This window comes from Nesoenas mayeri (assembly GCF_963082525.1).
Source record: "Nesoenas mayeri genome assembly, chromosome: 12".
Lineage (NCBI taxonomy): Eukaryota > Metazoa > Chordata > Aves > Columbiformes > Columbidae > Nesoenas > Nesoenas mayeri.
The window spans coordinates 4,265,012-4,287,129 of record NC_137547.1 but is presented as its reverse complement, the minus strand read 5'-3'; the positions used below and the strand labels follow the sequence as shown (position 1 = coordinate 4,287,129).

Sequence of the window (22,118 nt, the reverse complement as noted above, 5' to 3'; positions counted from 1 at the left end):
TCAACTGCGCTGAGCATTTTGGGTGGATTAAGAGGGTCTTGTGGACAGAAACACACAAAGGATGGGACTCCGATGAATGCGCAGGTCTAAGTTAAAGCTGCGAAGTCCAGCTTTGCCCAGCAGAGCCCAGAACTCAGGCTGAAGACGAACTTCAGAGCCCTTTGGGATCGCAGCCATTCCCAATGGGATGTGATGGATCATGGGGCCCGAACTCCCAACGACGTTGCAGTTCCCCAGGGATGAATTATGACTGGACAATATCTTAACAGGAGGGTCATTACTGTCTAATTTTTGAGAGAAAGCAGAGTAAAAGTAGATGGGAGGATGTGCAAAAATGCCACCTATGAAAGCAAAGTGGTGTACAGGAAACCGACCCCTCTGAGGTGACAAATTACTAGCCTTCCCCTCAAGTCCGACAGACTGGATTCCATGGCAATTCTTTAAACCTGCTACCAGAAACAAAGGGACAGAATGGTCTGTCCATGGGGAAAAACAACAAAGCACACACTAGAACCTGAGACTTGTGGGGGAGTAGGATGAAAGGAAGATTTAAAGATGCACAGACATAGCAAGACAAGGAGACAAAGTCATAAGCGCTTCTGTAGCAGCTCCAACTGAACCTCCGTAGCAATATGTGACTGGTGGAACTGAGCGTCAAAGAGCTGATCCGACCGAGCTCTGTATTAAAACTCCTATTAACGTCAATAGGGTAAGGGTTTCACTTGCAATTTACAGATCTAGCAGATGCAGCACTTAAAGTCAGAGAACTGACTGAACTTCAAGTTGAAACTTAAAGTCAGAGACCGTGAGGACCAAAGGGATAGAAAGAGAATTAATTGCGTTGTTTTTCCTGAAGCCTCTGATGTCTAAATTATCTGGCTCTGTCAACATTTTTTTCACTGCAAATCAGGTTTGGCAAACATAACAGACATTCTTCACTGACTGCATGACAACCACCAGAGAACAATAACGATGTTTGAAAGTCCAAATCGAGAAACTGTCCTTTAATTAACAATTACATTCACATTCAAATTTCACTTCTAAGTTCTCCTGGAGGCCACGGATTACGAAACATCACCCCCATCAAGCACAGATTTGGGTTTTATTCCCAGAGTTGATTCAAACACATCCCCGACGGAGATAACGTTGCTTGAGCAAAGGGCTTTTTCTCCACCAGCGAAGGGACGTGGGCAGATGGGGCCCGGGAGGATCGTTCCCATCCCAGAGCCACCAGAACAAGCGCACAGGAAAACAGGCTCATGCTGGGTCGGTGCCAAACGCGTGAGCTCAACGTTCTCTGGCTGGGAGCTGAGGCTGATGAATCAGACGCACCCTTCAAAACAGCACAGATCAAGCTGCCCTTTCTGAAACTTACTGTAGGGAAATTAATTGGCCATTTTCAGTCCAGCAGGACAAGTCAAAACCAATTTAGCAAAAGCTATACTAGTAGTGCTTAGTCTGGATGGGTATTTCAACCTGAAAATATGGGGAGAAGTCATTGTCTTCTATTCCATTGTTTCCTGTTGATGGTTGCAACACAAATTAAAGGTTCAATTGAACACCACGGAGTGTGTGAAAAGATTCAGGATGCCACAGGACCTATTGCCAGCTCCTGACCAGAGAGAGAGTTCGGCACACAACACAGCGGTAGTGACTCAGTCCATGTGATGGCTTGCAATAAAAATAGACAACCAAAATATGTCTTAATCACTCAGGCTTCAGATGATGATTCGAACGGACAAGTCACTACTTGTGACATCTGGGAATCGCTAAACTGAAATTCACTCCAAAGTTCAGACAGTGTTTTCTCTCCCAAACAAAAAGTAGCCAAATTGAAGGGTCTGTGCAACACCGCCTCCCGTAAAGCTTCCATTCCCTTTGCCAACCCAAATCCTTTGACGCGTAGAAGTATTTCCAAGGTTTGATACCGAATCACAGGTTTCTGTCTAGGTCGGGTGGTGGGTTTCTTTGGCTGTTGGGTTGGGAGGAAACTTTTTGTATTATGTCCTTCCCAGAAAAAGGTTTGTACTAAAGATGCGGCTACAAAGGACAATACGGTCTGTCTTTGCTAGCCAGGGTGTAACTCATGCATGCTTAAATACGAACCCTAGATTTCTCACATGCTCTCTGGAGGGAATTTGCTGAAGGGGAGGAAGTTTGCTGAATTTTGCCAGATTCCGATTCCCTTTTCCAATTAGTTCCCCAACTGGCTGCATTTCATCAACAGCAACTGCCAGATTAAATGCCTTACTTGACCATCTTCACCCAATACACTTTGATGTTCGGTTCTCAAGCTTCAAAATACCTTTTGGATGAAGATCAGACAGCACTAAACAGAATTACTAATTAATTAAGCAAAGTTAAAATTTAAACACTGTTTGTTGTGTTAGCCAAAAGCCTGAACAGAACAGGCTTTTTTTTCCCTTCCTCAACGGAGATCAAAGAAGATCATTTCTCCCTCCCCTCCCCTATCTTAAAAAAGAAAAGAAAAGCAGGGGGGAGACAGGGGGAAGAATCTCCATAAGCTTTGGTCAGAATAGTTCAGGCTGATACCTGTAGCAGCAAGATTTGTGTTTGATCAGCGGGCATATCAAAAGCCACATTAACAGGACGCAATCTGCTATCGCTATCTGTATCGTTTAACACGGGTGAGCACTTTCTAAGTGAAAACTGTCACTGTCATATGGACCACTTACCCCTTTCTAACGGCGTTATCTGTCCCTGGAGCTCCGAACGCGCCTGCAAAGCCTTGAATTCTGCTGCTGAACAGTGGCAGATGGAGACACCAACTCATCAGTTGTGACTTACAGCAAAAGAAGAAAGACCAGTCTTCTCCAAAGATGGCCATGTCCTGATTCTGGTTAGCAACTGCTAACAATTTTGCTATTTAGAATTCCCTTCTCAGTGGAAGTCGCAGTTATGCGTGTTCATGTAGGATTTTTATATCTTAAATTTTCTTTGTCTCTTTGGATTTTTTCCCCCCTGAGATTCACAAGGGAAGAAAAAGAAGAAAAAAACCCACTACACAACTCTTTATTCAAATGAAGGCTGAGTAGGTAATGTTATTAATAATGTAGGCTTTGATACCAGCTCGCTCCCATCCAACTCAGATGTTCAATGGGAAAATAGTGTCTCCACTACCTTTGCTATGATAACAGGGCCTCTAAAGGTATCTGAACTGTCATATTCATCGGAATTGCTTCCCATAAGGAAGAATGTCACTGTGATTCTCGTGACAGCAGCCTTTTATAGAGAGCAATGTTGTGGACCTATCCCGTAACATTATTTTGGCTGTGATGAAGCAGTTGCACATCTGACAACTCTCTCTTAGTTAATATTCAGTAGCAGGTTCGGTGTTTCCATCCTCAGAGCCCTACTGCTTACTCCGAGAGGTGAGGAGAAGGGAGACCGAACCACAGTGCAACTGAAAAGCAATATAGTGAGCCAACATCCAGTTTATATTATCCATGTGCAGATACAGGCATACACCTACTTCCCTTTTCATATAATATTTATGTATGGATGAGGGACGCTACCACGGCGGCACATCTCATACTGCAAAACACACAGGGAAACAAAATTCAAGGCTTGACCCCACCACCTTATTTAAAGACTAGAGAGCACACAAGATTGCATTACAAGAGATAATTCCCACAGCGCAAACACAGATATCTCCTCATCATTGTTCATAATTCTAGTACATCCTAAAGACCACAACCGGAGATGAGCACCCCCTGTGCTATGTACTGCTCAAAATGCAGAAGAGGAGATGGTCTGGAGCACAGTTTGGAGTGTGGTCATGAGGGGAGCCGGCCCTCCCTATTGCTCAAGAGAGCCCATGTGCTTCAGCTCAAGAGTCAGCTTCCCACCTTCATAGAATCACTTGGGTTGGAAGAGACCCTCAAGATCACCGAGTCCAACCATAACCCAGCCCTGGCACTGCCCCCTGTCCTGAGAACCTCATGTCCATGTGTCCAACCCTCCAGGGATGGTGACTCCAGCACTGCCCTGGGCAGCCTGTTCCAATGCCCCACAGCCCTTTGGGGAAGAAATTGTTCCCCAGATCCAACCTCAACCTCCCCTGGTGCAACTTGAGGCCATTTCCTCTTGTCCTATCACTCGTTACTTGAGCTACTCCTTTGGTGGACAACCCAGGAACACCCTCCTAGACAGCACCACTGTGAATTCTCATTCAAATGTAGCATCTTGAGATCTGGCGGCACCCACTGCTTGCCAGGGGGACAGAGCAGCACCGCCAAAGGGGTGCCCAGGGGTGCCCAGTGTGTGTCCCAGCACAGAGCAGCCTCCAGCTGAGCCCCATGTGCCGCGAACATCCCTCCACACCTGCATGGCTCTGCTCTCGGTAAAGGCTCATTGAAATAATCAAACTGGTGGGTGCAACACCACGCTTCAGCTTCACGCATTCAAACCCTTTGGAGGGTCTGCGACTCCCTCCTACATCAGCGTTCCGCAGGCAGAGCTCAGCTGTGTGCCCAGCCCCGGCACAGCCCCCGTCCCCCAGCGCCCGCCAAAAACACCTCGGGCAGCAGCTCTTTTACTTCTAGAGATTTTGTTTTACAACTACTACTCCTTCCCTTGCTTTTTGTTACCTCTACAGTTCTAAATCCTTTTCTGGTACAAAGTTGGGCACTCTGTACAACATATTTTACTGGTGAAAGGACCTGGATTGCTGGATCAGCTTTATAAAGCAAGAAAAACCTGATTACTGGCATTTTTATTCTTTTGGTAAGCTGGGGGTTGGGACTTTCCATCTAACAAGAGCAGCTGGACTCCAAGCCCTTTCAAGAACAGAAATGTTGCTTCAGGTTCATTTCCACAACCCCGTAGCGCTGCATTTATTATTTGCTTTTACTTACAAACTAGTTGTGGTTACAAAAAAACAAACCCAAAACCCTCTTCCAAAAAAACGACATTTTATCTTTTTCTCCACAGGAGAATAAGGTTGACTGCTACTTGTGCTTTGAGGTTTGGATATGATTGAGATGAAACATCTGTTAAGAAAAAAAGGTGTGGGGGGAACTTTTTTCTGCTAAAAATATCATGCCTTTTTTTTTTTTTCCACCAAACTTGAAACATGTGATGAAATTCAACTTTTAAAATATAACCCTGGAGCTACTTGAAACTATAAAAGTCTCCTCAGTATCTGAGGCAAGTCAGAATTTCCACTGTTCAAGCTGGGCTTTTATGAAGAGCAGACTTTAGAAAAAGCTGTAATCTGTCTAGGTAACAAAGGGCACTTGTTCTGCCTGGTGAGGTAAAACTTTGGGTTTCTGTAGCTACTGCAGCAGAAGTGGAGTTGAAGCACACAAAGGCACCCTGACGGATCCACACCTTGAATTTGGAACGGCAGCTGGCAAAGCAACGCGCGTGTCACCGAAACCACCCCTGTGCGGCCGTGCCGGGGGACCCGCGCGGTGCAGTGGGACGACAGGCTGTTGTGTCCCAAGGTTCGGGGGTTTATCTACCTTCACATCTCTCTAGCTGTCTATAGAAAATGATGGCTTCGAAGTTCAAGCCCAGAAATGCAAGAACTATTGGCATCTGTCATAAAGCTGGTGAGGGGCTGGAGCACAAGTGTGATGGGAGCGGCTGAGGGACCTGGGGGGTTCAGCTGGAGAACAGGAGCTGAGGGGAGACCTCCTGATCTCTGAACTGCCTGAAAGGAGCTTGGAGCCAGGGGGGTCGGGCTCTGCTCCCCAGGAACAAGTGCCAGGAGCAGAGGAAACGGCCTCAAGTTGCGCCAGGGGAGGTTGAGGTTGGATGTGGGGAACAATTTGTTCCCCAAAGGGCTGTGGGGCACTGGAACAGGCTGCCCAGGGCAGTGCTGGAGTCACCATCCCTGGAGGGCTGGACAGACGGACATGAGGTTCTCAGGGACATGGTTATGGCCAGACTCAATGGTTTTGAGGGTCTCTTCCAAGCAGAATGATTCTATGATAAACTGTATCTCACATGAGACACTCTGGGCTATGATGCCCCTATGGGGAGGGGAGAAGGGCCTTACAGAAGCAGGCACATGGGATCCAGACAAAAGCCCATCACAGGAAACCACCAAAAACCCAGCAAAGGGAGCGCTCTGAAACCCGGCTGCCTGGCTGGGTCAAGGTCAAGTCAAACACAAGAGAACTGGCAACTTTAAGAATATTCAGGAGTTGCAGGAGGACATATTCCCTACTAAATGCAGTCTTCAAGGTTTCTAAAAATGAATGTAATGTTTCATGTAAAGGCAACGTTTGAAACAAATATATTGCCTTCTGAAATAGCAAGGGCCAAAACTTCTTTCAATTACAAGAGCACAAAACTGGAATAATTCCATGAACACCAGCATGAGAGAATTATCTGGCCCCAAATCTTTGCCTGGAAATGTGCTCTAGTTTCACTTGGGTAAGAGAAAGAGAGAGTCACAAGAGAGTCAGAGAAGAATGGCATTTTGACTCACTTTTCAAAAACATGTTTAATAAAACCTCCACGAACTGTGGTCAAAGCTACAAGAAAAATAACTGGTAATAATCGTTGCTGGGAAATTAAAAGTAGAAAAGGACCTTTGTTCTTCAAGTAGAATAAATGAAACCACTGGTATTCATCACGTTTCCAGAGAGATTGTTTTCAAACTCCTGACTTGTTCCCATTTTTCATTCTTTGTTCTTGGTGGTGGATGTCCCGGGGCAAAGTTCAAACCCATTTTTACGCTGCTGCACATGCGCAGCGATGCAGCCCCGCGTCTGCAGCACCCGTCCCACACAGCTCTCACGCCGTGCCCATCGCTTCGCCAAGGTGCCTCACAGGGCACACCCTGCCCCGGGCTGGTCACACCGCAGAGCAGGACGGGACATGGGACAGTGTGGCCAGCTGGAACCAGGGTCCCGCTGTGGAGCCGGCAGTGGGCAGCTCCGCCGGGCTCTGTGCTTTCCCTGAGTCCCACCGGTGCCCCCGCGGGCTGGCTCTCACGTGCTCCAAGACACGCGGCTTGAGAGATCTGTAGACATCAGGTTTTCAACAGCAGTACCCACGGGTGATGTTTTGCCTCCTAGCAAACTAGTTCACGACTGCCCCAAAGCCGAGAGTAAATTGTAGAATCATTTAGATGGGAAGAGACCCTGTAAGATCGAGGCCAACCATAACCCAGCCCTGGCACTGCCCCATGTCCGTCTGTCCAACCCTCCAGGGCTGGTGACTCCAGCACTGCCCTGGGCAGCCTGTTCCAATGCCCCACAGCCCTTTAGGGAACAAATTGTTCCCCACATCCAATCTCAACCTCCCCTGGCGCAACTTGAGGCCGTTTCCTCTGCTCCTGGTGCTTGTTCCTGGGGAGCAGAGCCCGACCCCCCTGGCTCCAAGCTCCTTTCAGGCAGTTCAGAGATCAGAAGGTCTCCCCTCAGCTCCTGTTCTCCAGCTGAACCCCCCAGGTCCCTCAGCCGCTCCATCACACTTGTGCTCCAGCCCCTCACCAGCTCCGTTCCCTTCTCTCCACTCGCTCCAGGACCTCAAGAACTTTCTTGGCGTGAGGGGAGGTGGGGCCCCATAAGTGCTGAGTACAAGGGGATCATCACTTCCCTATGAACATTCTTTGTTGTTAATTGCTGCTTTTTTTAACTACCACTCAGAAAATGCATTAGCTTCTCTGTGAAAGAAGGGAAAGTTGCCAGTCTCAGGTAGAAGGAAAGGGGGTATAGGAAAAAACATTGTTATAAATACCAAGCATCCACATAATATTATTTTAATTCTTTCCATGTTTAAGTTGTTCACTGAGGATCAACTCTGTGCTTTTTTGATGTTCTAGTTCACTTCCCTTTTCATTACCTTGGTTTTCTACTGAATCTTTTTCTATACATTACACACAAATAAATTAATATTAAAATTTGGCTTTCTTCAGCCACCATAAAGAACAGAGACCACTTGTAAGTTTGGAAGGTTTTCTTGTATACTACACTTGGAAACCCTGTCTGTGTCCTGCTGCAAGGGACAGACGTGGATGCAGGAAATCCCAGCCTCTGTTCTCAGCTTTGTTATTGTGTTCCGGAACCATAGAATCACAGAATGTCCTGAGCTGGAAGGACCCACAAGGCTCATCGAGTCCAACTGCTGTCCCTGCACAGGACACCCCACCGGTCACCCCGTGTGCCTGAGGACGGTGTCCAGTCTCTCCTTGAACACTGTCATGTTGGGCCGTGACACCTCCCTGGGGAGCCTGTTCAGTGTCCAGCACCTCTGGGGAAGAACCTTTTCCTCATGTCCCACTGCCCCTCCCTGGCACATCTGCTGCCGTTCCCTGGGCTCTGTCACTGTCACAGAGCAGAGCTCACCCTGCCCCTTCTGCTCCTGCTGAGGAACCTGCAGCCCATGAGCTCTGCGCTCAGTCTGCTCTGCTCCAGCTGAGCAAACCCAGGGGCTCAGCCGCTCCTCATACACCTTCCCCTCCAAACCAAACACACAACTTACTCCTGTTCGGGAATAACAACCTTCCAACAATGTAGAATGACCTGAATGCAGAGGTCAACGTGAAACTCTTACTTACAGCAGGTATGATCTTCCCAGTCTAATGCAGAGGTTGAATAGCCCAGAACAGAAGCCTCAAAGCCCGGACAGGACACGCCATCAGGCAGCAGCCGTGGGAGCAATGGGACGTCCCCATGCAGGGGCCGCAGAGCACAGACCCCACTGTCAGGAGCAGAGCTCACCCTGGTGACACACGGCCCGCCTGTCACCGCCTGCCAGCACGGGTGGGAGCTGCTCCACACTGTAAGGGCCCATTTGGAAACACCTGGAGAGCAGTAACTCATTCCACATAGGCCACGGACAACCAGTGGATGGCAACAGCCTTTCATCACTCCTGACTTGGCCGCGCTTGAAACGGCAGCTCTAGAAGGAAAAGCTTCTGATCCAAATACCAACCCCCCTCAAATGGAACAGCTAATGTCAAGAAACACTTGTACTTTTTACTTTCTTTTTTTTTTTAAGTGCCTTATGCCGTAAGATTTTCCTTTCACTCATGGCAACCAGCCTACCTGCTTCTTATAATTTCCTGGATCTGTGTATGACCACAGGAAAACTTCTGCTAATCCTGCCAGTCTCATGTTCTTTGGTGACTTTTATTCTAACTGCCAAACTAAGCAGTTTTCTCTTGGCGCTCCCGGCCGCTCCTTCCCCATCCCCTCCCATGTGCTTCGCTGCTCCCTCCAAATGCAGCCACCAGTTTTTCAGCCCCGCAGGGACCGTGTCGCGGTGACCGGTGCTGGTGGGTCACGCTGAAGCTGAAGATGTTTTTCAGATGTTTCACGCCACGCTGAGTGGTAGGGAAGGGTATGGCTGAGACCTCTCGACCGCCAAAACAAACAGAGCCAGAGAACAAGTGATCAGCAGACTGACGTGATCACATAGCACAGCAAATGTACAGTAAGTGAACAGGATCAGCAACAGGTCATCAACACACAGAGAACATCCCGGCGGGATGACCACAGCAGCACTTTTAAGGCAGAATTATCAGCACCCTGTTTGCAGTGATGAACAGGTTTAAGAACCTGACAGAGAAGAGACTTGTGTTTTCTGCAAAGCACCAAGCCTGCATCAATAGTGTTAGGTTGGTAATAACAACAGTGCTGGTATAAAGCAACTTTACCCGTGTGCAAAATGCAATATACGTCTTTTTCATAAATACCCCGGAATTTTGTGTACATAATGTAACAGAAAATTATTTAAGCTTTAGAAAATAAATGAAATAACCATCCTAACTATAGGCACTAACTGGAAAGGAGCACGCTGTTTGAAATAACTGCCTTTTATTGCCCATTTATAGCTCGACCCAGCACAATTCATGCATTTATTACAGCTAAGAGATTATCAAAGCATGGCAAAAAGTGCCTCACGGGCTAACGGAAGGAGAGCTAAAACTCCCCCTCTCCGTGCCTACAGCGGGGGAAGCCTGTGCAGCTACGCGGGGCTCTGGGAACATCGGCACCACTGGACAAAACATCAACAGCCTTAAACCGCTCATTCATTCTTTACTATCTGGTCCTTGTTCACTTATCAATTGTTATTAAAGCCAAAACCAACCACCCAGCTCGTTGCGGCGGAACGCTCTTCACCAGAGCTCAGCTCCAACTTGACCACACATTCCCTGGACGCTGGGGAGGAGAAGATGACGGGCTGGCTGGTAACATCTTGAAAAATGCAGAATAATATTAAGAATACAATGAATTACTTTTCTCCTTTGCTGAATACAGCATGCCTTACTCGCAGGTTTAGAAATTCCATAATATCTTGTAAATGTGTAAAAAGCGCTACAAGTAGCTCTTTTCCAGATATGGTAGATTTTTTCAGCAAAACATGTGCTTTGAACTCTGCTGGAGGGCTCTCTAATATTTATGGACGAGGAGATGACCTGAATAATTTTGTCCTTTCTGGTGCCAGACAAGGGAACATCCTACATCTAGGGATTTGGATACATCTGGTTTGGGAAACATATCAAAAAATGGGTTTGTTGATTCAGGTCAAGCTCTGTCACTGCTTTCAGCAGGATGTTGGATATCACGTTCAGATAAGGCACCAGGAAGGTTTGGATCTTCTCCAGCCTTCTGCTGAGGGAATAATAATCAAGACATCACCCTGGGCTGACAAATGAAGCGGGGAACAGATCACTATCGGCCCAAGAGGCAGCTCCTCGGACAGGGGCAGCACGAGACTGGTCTCACAGAGCCGCGAGAGTTCTGGTTAGTTGAAACGCTCAAGTCGTACTTTTCTGGAGAACGGTGACGTGCGAGATCGCGTTATCACATAACTAATTGGGGCGATAAGCTAGGTGTCTCCTGAGCTTAAAGACTTCACCTTGAACTCCAAAAGGCAGCTGAAGCAGACTGATAGCTATATCCCACTGAGCTCTAAAGAGCTTCTGTTGAGATGAGCAGGAAATTGCCTCTTTTCCCCACTCAGTCCGTGTCAAAGAGGGATTTTCCTGCTTCTAGTTCAGGTGTCACAAACAGGCTGCTCTGAAAAGCCTCTAAATGCTCAAATGATAAGACAGAGAAACCCCAGTTGACTTCATAAAGACACGGAGTGCTCAAGATAAGAAAGCTCTCCTGGCCTATGGGCTTCAGCTGCGAAGATCTCCCGAAAGGTCTGGGGAAAGGAGGTGAAAGAAGTTCTGGAAAACAGGAGGAGGAGACTTGAACAATTCATTAAAAAGCTTACTCGTGCCTTGAAGAGCAGAGAGAGAACATGAATGTCATTACTGAACGCACTGATAGCAGATATCTTCCTGAGCCACCTGCATGTCTCTACGATGGAAGAGTGACTTGCTGTTTGATGCTACATTCCATTCCTGCCTGCTGTTTTATCTTTCCACTCAAATGAAATGTATCTCCTAACGTCTGTGCTAGTTTTTTGCTCTTTTATCCTAGACATGGAGAGTGACGCGGCCCACGCTTCCTGTGCAGAACCTGCTGGACAAGAAAGCTCCATCGGGCAAAGTGTGTTCACAGCAGACCGCACAAGGACTCCTGTCTGCCAAGTGGAGGGCTCAGAAATGCACTGGAAAGCACTGCTACAATTGGAATGAAAGCTGCAGATGAATCCACCGCAGCTGCACCCAGCATGTCCAGTTGTTGAGTTATTAATGAAAAAGGAACAAGGGAAGAGGCCTAAGAGTGATACAAGACTGAAGTTTCCATCGCTGTCTCTTATCTAAGGAAATCACTGACCACGTCAGAGAAAATCCAAAAATTTCAATGTAGTGACTTGCCCAGCAGGCAAATCAAAGGCAGGTGCCTGACAGAACAGACAATACTGGTCAAACTGTTTCTTTCTGCACAGCACTCGGTAAACAGAGTCACCACTATTGAGTTCTAACCTTTGCCAAGCAGCAACATTGAGTCAACAATCCGCTCTCATGGCTTAATGCTTTTGATGTTTACTTTGTTCTTTCTGTAGTTCAAAGAAAGCACTAATGCACCAGTCCTCTTACCGAACACAATCTTAATCCCAGAATCCCGAGCCTTTTGCTGTTGGCCAGTTAAGTCTGTTAAGACGAAAGGATTTGATCAAGCTTTACATAACAACACAGAAGTTAAATCCAGCAAAGAGAGTTCTTTTTATCTGCACTGCTCAGACGGCTAAGAGGGGGAAAAAAGAGAAGGAGAAAAAAAAAGGTAATGAACTTGGCTATGTAAAACAAAATAAAGAATTCAATTATTTCTCTTATTGCCACTTTGTCTTTTCAGTGAGAGCCTTCTAAAGAGCTCAGATTTATTCTCCAACAAAGTCTCAGAGTATGAAGGCTACAACTTTCCCCTCACCCAGAACAACTGTGGCACCTGCTGTGCTTTTTGCAAATCTGAGAAATGTTTCTTTCTCATTTTTTTCCATCCCTACTGTGTATTTATGAAGAAAGAATATAGTTTGGATTAGACACTTGCCTGGTACTTGGTAGAGCTGGGTTCAAGTCTTTGTTTTGCCGTTCATGGGCTCTATGAGCTTAGTCCAACCAACCATGTTTTAGTTTGTCACAGCTCCTTGCCTCTGGAACCAGTTATCAGTGACATCCCGGTTATCTTATGACACATGGATGTATGATCATGCAACATATATGTGTTATACCAGTACATATGTAGAGATTGTGAGGTAGCAAAGTAAAGGCAGGACAACTATTTTAGATTGGGAGATTAATGTATTTTCTAGAAAACTAATTACATTTCCACACAAAACATCTCTATGCAGAAAAGAGCTACGACAGTGGCACCTTGTGCCTAACCACACAGGGTTCAAGCTGTGCCACATAAAGGTCTCAAGTCATGTTCCAGTTTCACTTTATGCCAAGATCACAATGTTATGCTAGTACTATCACAATCATCCAAAAAAACAAGCCGGCAAAAAGTACCAAGTTATACAAAAAGGGTGAAAGCATCCTGCTTTAACACAATGCTTATCAGAACAAGATTTAAGATGATTTTCGATATCCCATTCAAGAGGGCAGAGGTTGCCCCGTCCCCAGCAGGGGAAGCACAGCCTGGAGATTTTAGAGCCCCAGCAATGGAGATCTGCAGATCTTGTCTTCACTACTCATCAGGAACGAGATGCATCAGAAGGAATAGCGCAAAACTGCCTAAAAGGTTTGACACTAAAAACAAATCCGCCGCTGACTAGTTTGGAAATATTATATATGGGGTATTATATTTGCTATGCAAGACAATTCTACACAACAAAGTAAGAAATAACCAGATGCAGGGTAGAATGAGAAAAATGAAATTATTCACCTTGCTGACATTTAATATCCCATGTTAAGTAGATTCCCATATAATTCTGGAGATTAAAAACCCACCCATGTCCTGCTATGAGCAGAAAGGAAAACTGCGGTGGAGTTAAATACTGGGACACTTTTAACAAACACTGACTCCATCATGGCAAGTGAATCTTGCTTTAGTGTTTACCAGTAGCCCACAAGCACCAGCTGAAATGGAGCCCCCGTGTTACAGGCACACGTGAGGGAACATTCTTTGTACGACTACAGACATGGCAGAAACATGGCATCCAAGAAGCACAGTATATTACCACATTTCACATCTCCTCCACCAGAAACAAATGACTGGATGATAAAAGGACAGAAATTTCCAAGTGAAGCTTGACAGTGTCCATTGCTCTAAATAAGCTGGGCATCTTGTTTCTGCTAGCCTGCAATACAAAGCTACCAGACAGCCCATGCAAACACTTGTTACACGACAGCATTGCCCAGAGATTCTGAGGTTCCTTCAGCACAAGGGACAGGGTGAGCCCTGGAAAGAACAAGTTATCTCAGGCAACAGCAATTCTATTCCTATTCCCAGCTTAACAATTTTCCAGGCAAATGACAAATCGGTATATCAAGAACTCCACTCCCATATATGCATTCTCACACTGACTTGTTCACTGATTCACTCCAATATTCCTTAATATTAACTAAAAAAATGTATTCTTTAAATACCTTCTAGATGAAAGTGTTCATCACCAATAGAATCTCTGTAGCCTTCCCCAGATAAATCCTGTTAAAAAGAAACAGATATTAATGACAAATATACTATATACAAAGTGTTATGATCTTTAGAATATGCATTTATTATGGCTAGGATTAATTTAAACACTAACGGGAGCACAGAAATCGTTTTCCAGGAAAGAAGTCAATCACTTTATTAGTTGCAGTCAATGCATTTAGTGTTATTTTATAATGCTCTGGACATACTTTAGGACAAAAAATTGAATGGAGATGAATAGATTGTACAGAGGAAGGAAAAAAGAACTGTTCATATTCAAATCCTTTTACAAAGTAGATTAATATTTAGCATTTCACCATTCTGTCAATCAAGCAAGATAAAAAAACCCCAACTGGAAGCAATAAAGGAGAAATAAGCCCTTTGCTACCCACAGAGGAATGTTATCACTTGGTTCCACCAACAAACAGAAAACTTTCATCTGCCAGAGGTCACCCAAGAAAAGCAGATACCAGACTCTGGAGAGCTGCCTGATCCCTCGGTCCCCAAATTAATGAGATTTCGTCAGCCCCAGTATGTCTAGCGCAATACAGAAGCCGATGCCATAGATACGCAGATTATCTTATCTCAGACCCAAAACCCATTTCTCTAATGGTGCTGAAGTAGCAATAAAAGGCACCAGTGGGTTTTGGAGCTAATCCCACTTATAAAGAACCCGAAGAGCATTTTTACTCTTAGGAGCTGTCCCTTCCACTCCATCCCCACCCTCACCAACCACGGCAGTGACAGGTACCCTCATGTGTCACCTTCTGCCTTTCACTCCACAGGCTCCAGCATCACTTGAACGCCACCGACCCCACACCAGAATCTGGCTTCTCCACAAACACTCTCTGCCACCGATGATAGTTACGGTGATAAAGAAGGATATGGCCCTAAAAAGCTGGCGTGCTGTGCTCACGGCCGTTTAACTTCACCTGCAGAACCAGCCCAGAGCCGCCACCGCAGCACCAGCGTCCCAGCGGAAGGTGACAGTACCGTTCGCACAAGATGAGGGAACCAGCAGCGAAAACTAATGTCTGGGTGCATTCGTTAGCTTTATTGTTAAGCCAATTTATCATGAGAGAAGCAGTCCACCTCTTTTTCTCGAAAAAGCTGTCAGAGATTCTTGCCTGCCTCCCACATGCCCAAATGTTATTCTTTGAGATTAGTTATCAGAAAGTAACTAAGCCACAGAAGCATATCTGAGGAATTCCTCCGTATCAATTTCTGCAACAGCAACTTAAGAATTAGCTGTCACAAACACCAATGGATAGTGAGCCCACAGACCCTGAAAACACTGTTCTGTTCGTGAGCAGATCCCCTGAACTGAAGTCCCAGGTTGGACGGCTCTGAGAAGCGCTGGTAACCCGGCCCGGAACGCGAGGACTGTGCAGAGCACAGCTGCTGGAAAAGCCGTCGTTCTGCTGCCAGCTTTCCAAGCAGCAAGTCACAAAACCTATTCTGTTTCCCCGAGGCTTTGTTCCAGTAAAAAAGGTCTCTTTTTTTGAGCAAGTGCTGATCAATATCAATCATTACCTTTCAAATTATGGAAGAAATGGAAAGAAGCCATTAAATGTTGGCACGATTCATCATATTTCTGCCAGAAGATGGTCTTTCCAGGGCCTTCTAAAAGTGACTTTACTTTTGTTTGATCAGATTTCCCCATGTCACCATTTTGCACAAGGCTCCGAGCGCAGATCATGAGACACAAACAAGTGACCACACAGGCACATGTGGCACCTCTGCTCACTCCCACAACACTAAATATTTAATAACCGCTTTGTCTGCCTGTTTTACTAAGCTCAGTTCTTGCTCACTTCTGCTCTCTTGGAAAAAAATACATTTCCTGTTAAGCTGAGCAGCAAATAATCAATGAGTAGGTCGGTCTTACTGGTGATGCTGCTCTAAGGAGCACACCACACAGCTGGCAGCCTTTATCTCTCAATGATTTATCGAAGCCAGCAGCACACCTGGCTGTGCCTGTTAAAATGACCTCAATGATCACACCCTCTACAAAACCCACGCGTCATTAATTTTCATAAGTTTTCAAGACTCCACTGACAAATGAGCACACGTTTGTTGATGGACAATGCACCTTCAGGTAACTCCATGGAAGAGTGGGAGCCAGATGTGTGAAACAGCAGAGTGAAGCATTAAAATTCATTACGCTAGCTTCCTTGTTTTCTCACTTTTAATCACTACATGGGTCTTAAGTAAATATGTTTTATATTCTAGTCAAGTTCCGCTCCTTCTCTAGCTCCTAGTTATTTAAGTGAAAGTAGTAACTTAATGGAAGCAAATTTCTAATAAGTGTTTCTGCCTTAAACCAAATTATGATAAATTACAACATTCTAGAAAGTGTTTTTATGATGCTGAACCACAATATAACTTTTAAGTAGCACGTAAATTGACGATCCATCCTGAAACTGAACATGTTAGTGACACATTTAAGCAGAATTCCTCAGCTCCCATTCAAAGGTGTTCCTCTGTGTGTAACATTATGACATGATTATCTATGACAGATGTGTATCTGTGAAAGGTGTGGGCAGCTCTAAGATGGAAAAAGAAAGCAAAGAAACTATATTGTTCATCTTATCATCATTAACTCTTCTGTCAAAGTAACTGCAAGAGAGTTACCTGAATGTTTTTAGCATCACTGAGACAGATGTCACAACCTGAATTAATAGCAAAATGCACCTGCTTGAGAGAAGGATTCTGTACATAAACGCCCACTCAACGGAGAAGTACAAAAGGCAAGCAAAGCGTCAGATACAACAATTCGGACTTCAGCTTGTACTGCATAACAGAGTATCCTCCCAGTAACCTGTTTGAATTGCTTTAATGTGACCAAAATAGTGCAGCTGCCCCCAGAGACCCGAATTCAGAAAAGGGACTAGAGCAAAAGAAATGGGTAAATGTGTAAAAGACAACTTGCAGCTCAAGAAATGTTAGTGGGAGGCAAACGCTACAGCCAGGTCAGAGTATTTGAGGCTGGGGAGAGCGTGTTGGGGCACAAAGGCCATCAGGCAGAAGAGGAACAGCAGCAGCTCTTCTGCCCCACGGAGCAAAAGCAGCGGCACATCGGCCAGAGGTGGCTGTACATCACTGTCCTGACACGGGGCTTTAGATCACAGCGCTGCGTTTGCAAACTGGAACACTGAGTCATGAAACAGATGTACCCGGTGATACACTATAAATGAGGGCAGCGAGCATTTGAAAGAATAAAGAAAAGCGATATTTAGGCAGAAGGATTACTCCAGCATGTCATTTCTGTAGGCTGCTGAACAGGAACACATCAGAGTGTCTCTACCTCACTGGGAATTTCCCAGCTCGCTACATTGGCCTCTGTTGGACACCAACAGAAATCACCCAGAATGACTGAGTTTTGGGCTCAAACATCTGGTCGAACCCTGAACATCTGTCGGGCTGGCCTTGCGTCCCATAGACCCCGTCCTGAGTGGTGCTGCTGTGCTCAGCGCACATTGAACAGGGTGGGAGTGGAGAGAAGAGTTAATTAGTGAAACTCCTGGAAGAAAAACAACCTGTGAGAGCTCCCACACCCCCGGGCTTCTCTTCAGCTGGTTCACGGAATCCCAGCATGTTAGGGGTTGAAGGGCCCTGGAAAGCTCATCCAGTGCAATCCCCCCATGGAGCAGGAACACCCAGATGAGGTTACACAGGAAGGTGTCCAGGCGGGTTGGAATGTCTGCACAGAAGGAGACTCCACAACCCCCTGGGCAGCCTGGGCCAGGCTCTGACACCCTCACCCCAACAAGTTTCTTCTCATCTTTCAGTGGAACCTCCTGTGTTCCAGTTTGCACCCATTGCCCCTTGTCCTGTCCCTGGTTGTCACCAGCAGAGCCTGGCTCCATCCTCCTGACACTCACCCTTTCCATATTGATCCCCAGCAATGAGTCCCCCCTCAGTGTCCTCTTGTCCAGCTCCAGAGCCCCAGCTCCCTCAGCCTTTCCTCACACGGGAGATGCTCCACTCCCTGCAGCATCTTTAATCATCTTTGTTGCCCTCACAGTCCAGGCCATTGTCACTCGCTCCCCACGTTTGCTGTGCAGTCAGACTCTGATGAATTCTAACTCCCTGGGAACCATATTTTCTTATGGATACGAGTGTCTGGAGACCGAAGGCCAAGCTCTGGGGTTTCCACTACTGCTTTTTCACCAGCTCTCGGAAAACACTGCGATCACATCCTCACCCATCGTTCCTCCCGCATGGCTTTATCCCTCCCGTGCCTTCACTGGTTCCCTTCCCGCTTCTACATTGCGGCTGAGCTCCTTGTTGTCACCTTGCAGGCTCCACAGGCTGTATTTGTGTCCCAGCCCCCTCGCAGCACCCGTGCCCACCGATCCCCGTGATCCCAGTCACCAGTGGGGCTGTTCCCTCCTGTCCCTTTTTACACTGCTCCTCATGATACCCAGCACCACAGAACACAAACCCAGCGGGATAACCTTTGATTTCAGTAGGTTGTCAGGCTAACAAGCACATTTGTGAAGTCTGGATGCCGCTACTCCTTGTATGACACCGCAGTCAACATTGGGTTAATTAACATTTTTCTAAAAGGTGTTGATCTTCTCAAGTGGAAACAAGTTCCTTTACCTCTCCTCCTTCACACACCTCACTAAAATCGTTTGATTTAGCCTTAAGATACTCCATTTTCCACATTTTTGGCAGAAAATATGCACACATATCCCGTTTTAGTGAAGTTCTTATCAAGGTATCATAGCCACCACTCTCCCCAAGTAAAACACACGCAAAATGACAAATTATCAACCAAGAGAACTTTCCTCCCTATTTTTATCCATCTGACTGAAACGCATTTTTTTCTCTCCGTATTCCCATATTGATGCAATAAAGCTCCAGTATTTTTGGACAGAGCAAAGTTGAAGAAACGTGTTTCACAACAGGACTGCAAGGGATCTGTACTAACTCTGCTATATCTCGTGGAACAGATTTTATAATGGTTTTTAAGTAGCTGTTGTGCCACAAGCTTCCATTCTTGATGGAGACACAAAACAACCCCAAGAAGCAGAGGCTGGAGAGGCGGAGGCCGTGAGGGCTCTGTCGGCGGCTATTCCCAAAGCTTCAGTCTCCCCTCCAGGAAACAAACTTCCAGAACAAGTTGGATTTTCATACGGCGAGTCCTGAGCACACTTTGAAAACCGAGACTCTTGAAGGTGTTTCAAGGAAAGCCAACCAAACGCCAAGGCGCTCGTTATTGTTGTTTCACTTCATTTTTAATCTTGTAAAGACTTGAAGAGAAAGAGGTGAAAGACTTTCTTGAAAAAAAAAACTGATGGGAGGAACGTAGCTCCCCTTTGGGTGCCTGAAATTCCTCCTGGGCTAGAAACACAGCCGTGTGTAACTATGATCAAGCCCAGTCTTCACTACTAGAAAATCTATTCACACCAGCATCACTTATTTTAGGATAAGGCAGGTGAGAGCAGGTGTTCAGGTATCCGAGGTGATCATCACTTCACAAATACAGCTTCACAGCCAAGCGTACAACTCAAAAATTAACTAAATAAATAACAATTTTAATTGCTTGTAGTCGGACATATTTGGAGATAACATTTTCCTAGGCTAGGTTTGCACACAAATGCATGCAGTCCAATATACATTTAAGTGGATGTTTGTGCACACAGTTTTGTGTGATCACTACTTACAGGCAAAAGCTAAGAATGCGTTTCGGGTGTGTATTTGGTTTCCTCTGCACTTGGAAGTTAAGCCTTAATGTTAATATTCTCTTCCAAAAATGCTTGAAGATCCCCCTCGTAAGGCTGTTCAAATAAACCATTTGCTGCTGTATTACAGTGTCCTATTGAGGACAAGAGCTTCTTTTCCTTCCCTGTTCATAAGCAACTGCACACCCTTACACAGAGAAAGTCTGTACTCCACATCTGAAACCAGGCAAATACAACTAAGAAGTAAAGCACATCCCATATAGAAAAGCACTATAGAGCGATATACATGCGTGCCTTAGTTTAAGCCTAATATTGTTTCTCCTACAGCATATTTTACCTTTCCTTCTCTGCAACCATGAGGTTTTACTTTTCAAGTTTGTCATTCCAGACAATTTAATAGTAAAGATAACTCACCAGAATTCAACTTTCTGTAAAGAATGTGCAAAGCAGCTCTCACTTGGAGCAGAAGTCAAGGCGACTAACTTTTAGACCAGCATTAACATACATATTGCGACTGCAATAATGCAGTTTGTTAAGCAGGAGCAGCAAGCTCAACTTCTACAATGTTTTCTTTCTCTGAAATAAGAACCCAGCGCTCAGTGGTGCATTACAGATGGGTTTTTCTTCCTCCACCATGCGTGGCAGCTTGTCTCAGATAAAATTTCTTCATAACATAATCCCAGCAGGTAGAGTTGTTAAGAAAACAGATTTCTCCTCCAAGGTCTCTGGTAGATGATCTTGGGTGGGTTTAGCTGCTGTGGTTTAGGATTTCACTGCCTTTATCTGCCCTGATGGCCTCTATGTCCAGCGTTAGGGTGTGTCTAACTGAGGGAGCAGATCACAACGGGTGTTGTCACCCAACAGATATTGAAATTCATCCTTTGGTACCTTCGCGCAAAGCTCACACCAAAACTCAAAAACTATGATGGTGAAGTGCACAAATACATTCAGTTCGGCTGCCTCTGCTCCATGAGCAGTAACTCCCAATTGTATCTGTATGCTAGTGGTGTTGGAAATCACTGCAACCGTATCCACCGGTCTGTGCGTAAAACACTGTGAAGACAGAGACAGGCCAACAAAACCAACCAACCACCCACCCACACAAAAAACCACCCAACCAAACAGGGCTCTGAGCAACCTGAGCTGGTGAAGGTGTCCCTGCTCATGACAGGGGGGCACTGGGGGAGCTAGGGAGGTCACTCCAACCCAAACCATCCTGCGATTCAGCTGTTTACCTTACTTTGTTCCTGAAGGTATCCTCTAACCTCTTTGCTGATTGAAATATCAATTGTCCCACGTCCTCCAAGATCTTATCTTCAACATAGATTATACTGATGAACAAGTCTAAGGACGTGAATTAAAGATGACAAATCTTCAAATTTCCAGCCTGCAGAAGCTCAGTGACTCCTCCAAATTGCTTTCTCACCACAGCACACAGACGGGCATAGCTATGTAATAAATCTGATTTTCTGTTCAGCTTCCTTTCATGACAGATTTGGTTACCAAGAAACTCTTTAACACACAGACCGAAGTGCACTGAGGTGATGTTACCCAGGCACGTGTTGGGAAACACGCACACAGAAAGCGACGCGGAGCCTGACTGCACAATAACTCCCTCATTTAAGACGTGACCGCTGAAATCAAGGCTACTCTTTTCACCGACTTCAGGGATCATTACAGTTTTAACACAGTGAATTCTGAACCTTCCTCGTGCTAATAGCCTGAGTCTTCCTACATGGGGTAGGTTTTCATACAGCACAAGGGCTGAAAGCTCGCCTAGAATGATAATCAATGCTCCTCGAGTATGTTTATGGCTCTAAGTCTTTTCCTGCTAATGGATGACGTATATTTATGCAGCTGGAGGAAACCTGGATTCAATAACTGCTCCACCACAGACTCACTGTGTGGTGCAGGGAAAGCCACTTAAATCTCTCCGAGCCGTCGTTTTTCAACTGTAAAACGGAATTCTCGATGCCCACCTTTGCAAAGAGCTCGGAATCCTCAGGACGAAAACATAACCTGCTCAATAATATCACCTTGTTAGGAAGCACAGGTGTGTGACCCTGGCCACATATGCCAATGTTGATCCATAAATCTGTCAACAGGAGGTGCTGGCAAAACAGATGGTTCACATTCCTTTTTAAACCACCTCTTTGTCCCCAAAGCCCAGGTATGTCAACTAATCATTTTCTAACTGGTCAGGGGTTTAATGGGCCAGGAAGTCACAGTGAAGCACAATGCCACCAGCATTATGGCTACAGACGGAGCCAACGAGAGGGAAAGACAGACACAGAGGTTTCTCGTGCTCTTCTCTGCTCCCTGGCATGTCGGACAAACACTGTGAAACTGCAGAAAAAGATAAAAGAAAAAGCAGAACCCTTCCCCGCACATTCCTGGAAGTAGAACAGCA

The 22,118-nt window shown here is 45.8% G+C and overlaps 1 protein-coding gene across 1 annotated transcript in view; it reads right to left on the bottom strand.

The window, feature by feature from the left end:
- The window catches only part of NKD1 (NKD inhibitor of WNT signaling pathway 1), a 101,032-nt gene that overhangs the window by 23,780 nt on the left and 55,134 nt on the right, over positions 1-22,118 (bottom strand). Inside the window, exon 4 of the mRNA XM_080351756.1 lies at positions 13,970-14,027. Within this exon, the coding sequence (XP_080207882.1) occupies positions 13,970-14,027 (58 nt within the window). The remainder of the gene's footprint in view (positions 1-13,969; positions 14,028-22,118) is intronic.